The sequence below is a fragment of the Parasteatoda tepidariorum genome, chromosome 9, assembly GCF_043381705.1.
Source record: "Parasteatoda tepidariorum isolate YZ-2023 chromosome 9, CAS_Ptep_4.0, whole genome shotgun sequence".
NCBI classification, from domain to species: Eukaryota; Metazoa; Arthropoda; class Arachnida; order Araneae; family Theridiidae; genus Parasteatoda; species Parasteatoda tepidariorum.
Window position 1 is genome coordinate 78,514,554 of NC_092212.1, and position 9,006 is coordinate 78,523,559.

General features: G+C 32.3%; 1 protein-coding gene across 1 annotated transcript in view; it reads right to left on the reverse strand.

Annotated features, from left to right (window-relative positions):
- LOC107444871 (uncharacterized) overlaps positions 1-7,720 on the reverse strand; it is a gene marked incomplete in the record, with an annotated part of 22,137 nt that extends 14,417 nt beyond the window's left edge. Inside the window, 2 exon segments of the mRNA XM_043042253.2 lie at positions 1,481-1,649; positions 7,066-7,720. Of these exon segments, the coding sequence (XP_042898187.2) occupies positions 1,481-1,649; positions 7,066-7,171 (275 nt within the window).
- Positions 7,721-9,006: the final 1,286 nt, after the last annotated feature.

Here is a 9,006-nt window from a genome sequence, read left to right on the forward strand (position 1 = left end):
TTATTAACCCCATAGATAGATATAAAAATCTATAATAACGCCTTCTAATAAATCGATAATAAAATAATTTGGATTTTTTTAGCGGATTTTATTTTCCTACAATTGATGTTGGCGATTGTTTTAGAGTCGCCAGGGAAGAAGAAACCTCTTATACAAGAAATTGTTAAGAAGTACTTACGATACAAAGCATTATTCATGCAAAGCATTCACGATGCAAAGCATTTACGATACAAAGCATTTACGATACAAAGCATTTACGATACAAAGCATTATTGCGTTTCAAACCGGCAAGCCTGCTCAGTTTGACATTTGGAGCAGACCTCGAAGATTCTCCTGCCTTCGAAAAACGAGAGGACTTTTTGAGTGACCACTTGCTAATCTGAAAATTGCGGTTTTAGAACTGCGGTTTCACAATTGAGGGCGAATGAAGAACCTGGCTCTTTTGCCCGCATACCAGTGGTGGTATGGAGGAAACCTCCACCCCTTTGAAATTTCAGAATTAACTATGGATTGATGTTCTAGGAAAGTAAGAGTTGAAGAGGAAGGATTAGCGTGGTAACAGCCCTCCTTGGCCAGTCTATCCGCCTGCTTATTGCCATATATGTCTACATGAGATGGGAAATGCTTTTAAGAACATTAATTTATTTCATTAGTTTTGTTATTATTTTAGGCGCTTATACAGACTATTTGAATACAGAAAATAGATAAATGACACTAGGAGACATATCTTTTTGTTCCATGAGATTTTTGAACAGATCTTAGAAATTTTCATATCTCTGATTTCAAATCTGTAATCAATTTATCTTTACACACTATAGTTTTTTTTTGCAATTTAAAAATGTAGTCCTAAACAGGATTTTTTCTAATTTACTGGTGTGAGCCGTGGTAGCTCAGGGGATAAAGTGTTCGCCACCCAAGGAGGTGAACGGGTTCGAAACTCAGCGTTGGCTAGTCGATGCGAATTTCGCACCCGGCTCGCCCAGTTTATAGTGCTGACGTAAAATATCCCCTGTTGTAGACCGATTATAGATAAGAATTCCATTTGCCGTCAGACTAACCATGATAGGTTTTGGTGGTTTTTCACTCCATGCATCGCAAATGCGGGTTAGTTCCATCAAGAAGTCCTCCACAAAAGGAAAATATTTTTTCCAATACTTGATCCTTGAGTTCCCCTGTCGTTTGGATTAGGTTCAAAACTACAAAGCTACGGATTTGAACATTGGTAGTCGCAAACTTAAAATTGGACCGGCTCTTCGATGACGGTTATAAAATAAAAAAACTCACTGAAGTGACAATCAGTGTTCCTACTTCTCTGGTACGTCGGGAGTGAAAAGGAAGAAGGCGATAATACATTTCTGTTTTTGATGCTATATCCTTTTATGACCAATATATGCTTGGTGGTAATATATTGATCAGAAATAGTCGGTGATCGCATGTATTTTGTTTTTTAATGTGAAATTTAGTTTAGAATTCAAATTACCTCATCCATAATCCGACTGTTCTCATCCCCATGGCAGGATATGGGTAGCGGAATTTTCCCCTGTATTCTTCCCAGTGCTTTTCCATGATAAGCCACGTCTCTCCAAGTACTACGGCACAATAACAACTGTTTATACTAGCCCAGAGTATCAGAAAGATTCCGAACCATCCTGAAAAAATCAAAATAATTTTTTAACAAGCACAGTTCTATACAAGGGATTGTAGTGTTCCTGGAAAAAAATTTAAAATTGGTAGTAATGACTAGTCATTACTACCAATTCGTTAGAGTAAAAATATTTTTTTTAAATTATGTTTACCAGAATAGTTTTATACTCTAATTATTCTATTTTATCTGGATCTGAAGCATGGATATTAATCTAAGCACCTATAATATTTAAAGTGGTGGCAAAATTTATGCTTTGTGAATTAATATCCAATTAACCTATTCATCTCATATTCGTAGTTATATTATTGCTACCTTTTTCATTTTGATTTGTGAAATCGTGAAGTAATTTTCCTCATGAGTTATGAGTACCAGAAAGAAAAATAAGGGTAATTCATTCGTGATGTAGAAAAAAGTAAAAATAATTTTGAACTATTTGCTGCAATTGAAAAGCCATTGACACAATCGTAGAACCAATAAGAAATCAGAGTTATGAACAGTTAGAGGAACGACTACAGCGCCAATCACCTGCAGTGTTATAATTTAAATTTATAAGTACCAATAAAAGATTAAAAATAGTGAAGAATTAATTGAATTTATCTGATAAAATAGCACCGCTAGGGAAAAAGTGGGTTAGGGGTCCAGTCCTAGTGTTTTGATTTTATTGGGCACCTGGGCCGCGAAGCGACCTCTATCCCATTCATCAGGAATTGTAACACTGTTTTGGTTGAGCATTGAGGTAAGCAGGCAGTGGAGTTGCTTTTATGAACGTTTCAAGCATTTTTCCTGGATAACTAAAAATGACTCAAAAATTAAAATGAGCAGCTTGCTCTAAGCTGTGTTTGTTTGTTTTTGGAGTTGTTCAGAGTTGTATCAGCATGAGGAAACGTTATTTTTAGAAAGTTTGATTAAATTATTTGTTTTGATAGATATGATATGAGGCGTCGGAGGTGAAATGTGAAGTTAGGGGTCAGATTTTGGAATCTACAATTAGCATTTCTGCTTTAAAAAAATATTGTTGTAGTTTGCTGCAGAGCATTTTTGGGCTTTTTTTTTTATAAAATTTCGTGATAAGTATCATTAAAGTTTCAGTGAGGGTTTTTAATTTAAAATCTCTATTCATGTCTTTGCTTCTAATAAAGTATAGGACTCCACACATTTTTCTTAGTAATTTATTTAGAAAAACATTAAATTTTTTAGGATTTATTTTACTGTAATTGCACCAAGTAGGGGATGCATAAATAATTATAGATTTGATAGATGTATATATGTGAGATATATGTATCGTTTGTTTTTAAGTGACATTCACCTCATTTAACGAGTAAACTTGTTATGCATGCTTTTTAAATAAATAAAAAGTGGTGGCTAATATACTCTGCTATAAGTTTATTTTAGAAAGAAATAATGCATTTTTAATTACCACTTCTTATAAATGGCAATATGTTTGGTGTAGGTACCTTATCAACTAAAAAGAGCTCTATAACTTTTAATCAAATACTTGCTATTAAATTTAAACTTGGCTATCTCCTCTTAGTTTAACATTTAACGTGTTGAATGCCATGGGGGACACCGGTGACCGGCACTGAGTTTGTTGGTGGCTCCGCGCGGGTCACCTGTGACTGGCGAAGCCAAGATTATTAAAAACACAGAATTCGAGTAAATTATTATTTTTTTTTATATTATTATCGCTATTAAAATGGTTTGAAGAAATTAATGCAATATAGAACACACAAAAATAGTTTTATTTATATACACAGAGATGCCAACTTGCTCCGGACAGCGAATAAATATTTTCAAGTGGTAGTTTATTAACCCCTTGGGGACGGGTGATTCAGAAAAGCATTCATATAAAATCAGAATCAGGATGTAATTAAATAAAAAACGGCAACTTAAATGTAGTCGTTTCAGATTTGACAAACTTACTTTGCTTTTACTTTAATTATTGTTAGTTTAATCATATAATCATTGTTAATTCAAAATATAACTAAATAGTTTTATTTTGAACGAAGGTAATGGTGAATTAAATAAACCAAACATTTATAACTCTACCCACAAATAAACTGCTAAAGAATTAATTTGATTACCAGTTTTATCTTTTTACCCTGGTTGATACGGTTTTATGCTGTCACGTATTTGTGACAGTCGGCGCGAAAGGGTTAATTGTGATTCTAGGAGTTTAATAAATTCAATTTAGTAGATTTTTATCCTTCACTATTTCTAAACAATTAGTAGGTTTATACAGGGTGTCTCAGTTAAGCGTTTCAGAACTTCTAAGAGGGGTAGGGGGCATCCTGACGATTCGAAATCATATAGCAATGTGCGGTCGGAATTGTTTTCCTGAAGCGGTGACGTACACAGAAGCAGCATAAAGAAAAGATGGCCTCCTCGGTCACCCGACCTATCATGTCTTGATTTCTGGAGTCATATGAAAACACTGGTTTATGACACCCTGTTGATAATGCTGGTTGCAAGAATCGCAGTAGCTGCCTGCGAGATATGCCTGGAGTATTGCAGAACGTTTGAATGTCCATGCGCCGGAGATGTGAGGTGTACATTGTAGCCGGTGGCAGAAACTTCGAACACTTACTTTGGCCCATGTACCATAGAATTATTTCAATGTATTATTATAGCGATTTTTAACTTACAGTCTCTTTTCTTTATGCTATTTCTGTGTACGTCACCGCTTCAGGAAAGCATTTCCGACCCAACATTGCTATATGATTTCGAATCGTCAGGATGCCCCTACCCCTCTTAGAAGTTCTGAAACGCTTAACTGAGACACCCTGTATAATTCACCACTTTTCTCAGACATGTCTTGCTAAACCTTTTAAAAAATTAGCAAAATCTGTTTAATACTTGCAAATTTAGTTTGTGGTTATTTACCGTTTGGCCAGACGGGAGAGCCATGTAAAATTAGTTACCAATGGGTTAAAAAAGTGCATTGACTTAGCAATGATTTTGGCTATCATTAACATGCAAGATATATATGTAAAAATTGACACTGATATAGCCCTTTATGATCTAACCTGCTAGCTTGCTAATTGCTCAAATGTGAAAAAAGACGTAATATATATTTGTTTTAAGGCATGTTTTGACTATGTAAATATTTTTTTTCCCTTTAACTATTACTTTAACTTACAAAAATTCAAAATGCTTTCCATTTAAAGAATATGCTTAAATTAGAAGTGGATCATTGGTTTCGAATATTGCAATTAGGCAGTTGAGCTATTTCAGAAATATTTTTTGCTAGCGACTGCTAGCATTTTTGAATTATCAAGGGTTCAGGAACGCACACTTTTTAATAACAAATTTTTGTTATTGAATAATTACAATTTTAAATAAAAACTGGTGTTATAATTTTTTATTTTTTTTTAATTATTATATTTTATATTATACAGTGAAAAATCGAGAAAAGACCTCCTGTATTTACGACCACTTTTGGGACACACAGAATTTTTTCAATAGATTTTGTGTTGAAGTAAACCTAGGAGACACCTTCAAACCTTTCCCAGTGACCCGGCCAACATCCGCACCAAATGCAGAAAAGGCCAGATAAGGAAACACGAAAAATATCAAAATAAAAAATATTAACAAAACAAATATGTAGATTAAAATATGTTTAAAATATTTGTGTGAGGCTCTTAGTTAGAGAGTTCTTTATGACGATCTCTGAAAGACATCTACAACCTCATGTTGCAGTCAGACTGCACTAAAAACGATGCCATTTACTTTTAGAGTTGAAAGTTAATTTAGAAAAAAAAAGTTATTTTAGAACAAAAAATAAGCATCTTCAACAAACTTCTTCTCATCTTTTAAAACTAACTGATTTTTATAATGAAAAATTAGATGTAAATTTAAATACAAAACATAGTTGTTTATTTGTTGCTGTTGAATATCCGTCCCAATTTATTGGGTTTACAACTACTGATATTCAACTACATAGCTTTGTAATTTTGAACCCAATTCGAAAGACAAGGGAACTCCTGAATCAAGTACAGGGAGAAATTTGCTTTCCTGGAGTTTTTTTAGATGGAACTAAGTCGCATTTGCCGTACATTGAGAAGAAAACCACGAAAACCTCCCAAGGTTAGCTTGGTGGCAAGAGGACTCTAACCCATGATCCGTCTACCAGTGAGGATATTTTTACGTCAGCACTGTGTTCGGTGCAAGCCGGATGTGGAATTCGTATCAACCAACCATCTCTGGGATTCGAACCCGTTCACCGCATTGGAAGGCGAGCGCTCTATCCCCTGAGCCATCACGGCTCTATCCTTTATATTTGTAATTTGTTTTTACACATAATTAAATCCGTTGAGATGATTTTTATTGACGCTAAAGTTTATTAAATGATCTGGTTTTCATGACGTCAACTTGGCATTTCCGCATCAAGAGAATGACAATAACTAAAATTAAAACACTTTGCTAAAAGTCAAGTACTTCCGATTTGATTTTGAAGATAATGGAGGTAACCCCCAAGAGCGATCGCTAAGAATTAGCTGGACCCTATGCAGCCATCCTCGGGGAATCCTTGTCTTCACTTCTTGTTTCACGAAAAGATTTTATTTTCATATTTAAAGTGTTAACGAAACTCATGTTATTTCATTATGTTTGTTTGACTACCACAACGTATGAAAAATTATAACAGGTATATAAAAAGTTAATTATTTTAACTACAGCGAGTTTTAACTTGCTAAAAAATAAAAAAATATTTTTGAGTAAGAAGATTATTTAATGGTGAATACCTCTTCGAAATTCAGGGCATTTTTTCGATATCGATCAAATTTCTAATTTTGTCAGTCATTTAAAATTGCAATGTTGAAAGGAAAATAGAATCTATAAATAAAACTTATTACCAATAAAAATTTTTTTTTTTTAAATATTTTATTTTTTTATTTTATTTTTTACGAAGCTTGCCAAGCATTTATTTCGAACAAGTAAAAAAAAAATTAAAAATTATTTTGCAATATATAACAGTCTACTTCAGAATGAAGTAATGCACTGAGAAACCATCACATAATACGAATGACAGTGTATTTAGTATAAGTAACAGGCAAATTAGATCTAGTAGCTAATCCACTAAAATCACTCCTCTCATCCCCGATCAAAAATTAATTATTTTTTTTAAACTACCTGTTTTCTTTAAATAGGATTTTTTTTCTTAGGATTTAAAAAATTCTGTCTCTATTAAGTTTAATATAAACAGAATAATATTAAAATTATTTTTGAACAGAATTATCACTTTTTAATATATAAAGCACCCAGCAAATCTTTATCAATTTTTCATTCCGTTATAATTTAGCTGATAAACTTCTATCTAGCATTATGCTTACAAAAATCAATCCTTAAATACTGATTTTAAAAATGGATGTTGTTAAAAACATAATTTATCATAACTTTTATACAGATAGTTAAAAATTACTTACCAGTTCCGGCTAACGCGTGTGGGAGGGCCAAAAGGCCAAGTCCTGCATTAAAAGACACCATAAAAACTGCTGCTGTCCATAGTGAATATCCCTTTCCGGCCACCATTTTGAAAATTTTCTTTTTGGAATTTCTTTGTTTTCTTATCGACAAAAAGAATGTAATGTTTGAATTTGTTGTTATTGTAAATTAGGAAATAAGTTCAAACAAGCACTAATTACTGAAATTAACGTTAATTAATTGCACCTGAAACTTTGCGAATTTTCAAGAAACACGTAAAATTAATAATATTCAATTAGAATTAATTAAAGAATTCAATTAATGAATTATTTTCATTACTTTTAAACATTAAAACGACCGAACTTTGCACTATTGTTTCCGCTGGAGCACTCAACTTATTTCATTTACGAAACATAAGCATTTAATTCGCATGACTTGGTGTTTTTTTCCAAAACTTTTACAATTATTTTTTTGATTCTTGACAACGGAATTTAAAAAGTCATTAAAAGTAATAGATGTGTAATTAGTTGAGAAAAGTATTATAAAATAGCGTTTCAAATGAAATCATTATTTTTTTTAAAACTTTTGACTATTATTATTTTAATCTGAGCTCTTAAGGACATTAGATGCATGTGTGTCAATGTTATGAGCAAAGTTATAAAACTGCACACCTTATCTTTTATAGCTGAAAGTTTTATAGTATTTCGTCATTTTGTTTTATGATGGATATCATTGCTGAATATTTATTTGATCAGTGGCAGTTTTAAGACGTTGTTATTACGACATTGTTATTTTTTTTTTATTTATGAAATATCATTCTGGAATTCTTAAAACATTCTTCGAATGGTTTAAAAAAAATTGGAAATTAAATAACGAAATGAAATAAACAATTCATTTCATAATTTTATATAAATTTATTATATAAATTTATATTATAGCAACTATATTTATAGTAAACTATAAATATAATCTTCTAAAGTGAAGTCATTTTCGTCTAAAGAGAAGTCATTTTCGTCTGAAGCGAAGTCATTTTCGTCTAAAGCGAAGTCATTTTCGTCTAAAGCGAAAAACGTAGGAAAAATCATTTCCAAAGAGCAGGAGGGTAATTTCCGATTGTGATAATAATGGTGTTTATTTCGATTCGATTGTTCCATGATGCTCCTTTCGACTTTCGAAAGCATGTCATTCGCTTAATGCAAAATTGAAAAATATCAAAATTATTTTTTTCACTTTTTGTCTAAAGCGAAAAACGAAGGGAACAGCATTTCCAAAGGACGTATTGGTAATTTTAGATTGCGATAGTAATGGTGATAATTTCGATTCAATTGCTTTGAAAAATGATTTTCCGTATCGAAAGTGTGTTTTTCGCTTTATATGGAAATGAAAAATAGTCAGATTTGTTTTCATCTTCTTCATTTTACTTTAAAGCGAAAAAGGTAGGGAACAGCATTTCCAAAAGACATGTTGATAATTTTCGATTGTGACAGTAATGGTGGTAATTTCTATTCTATTATTTCGAAACAGATGCTGCTTACGACATGCGAAAGTGTGTTTTTCGCTTTACACGAATGAAAAACAATCAGAATTTGTTTCTCATTTTCGTTTCAAGCAAAAAACGTAAGGTCAGCGTTTCCAAATGACATGTTAGTAATTTTCCATTGCGATAGTAATAGTGGTAATTTCGATTATATTATTTCGAAAATGACACGGCTTACGACTTACGAAAGTGCGTTTTTCCCTTTACACGAATGAAAAACAATCAGAATTTGTTTCTCATTTTCGTTTCAAGCAAAAAACGTAAGGTCAGCGTTTCCAAATGACATGTTAGTAATTTTCCATTGCGATAGTAATAGCCAGTAATAATAATTCGATTCTATTATTTCGAAAATGACACGGCTTACGAAAGTGCGTTTTTCCCTTTACACGAATGAAAAACAATCAGA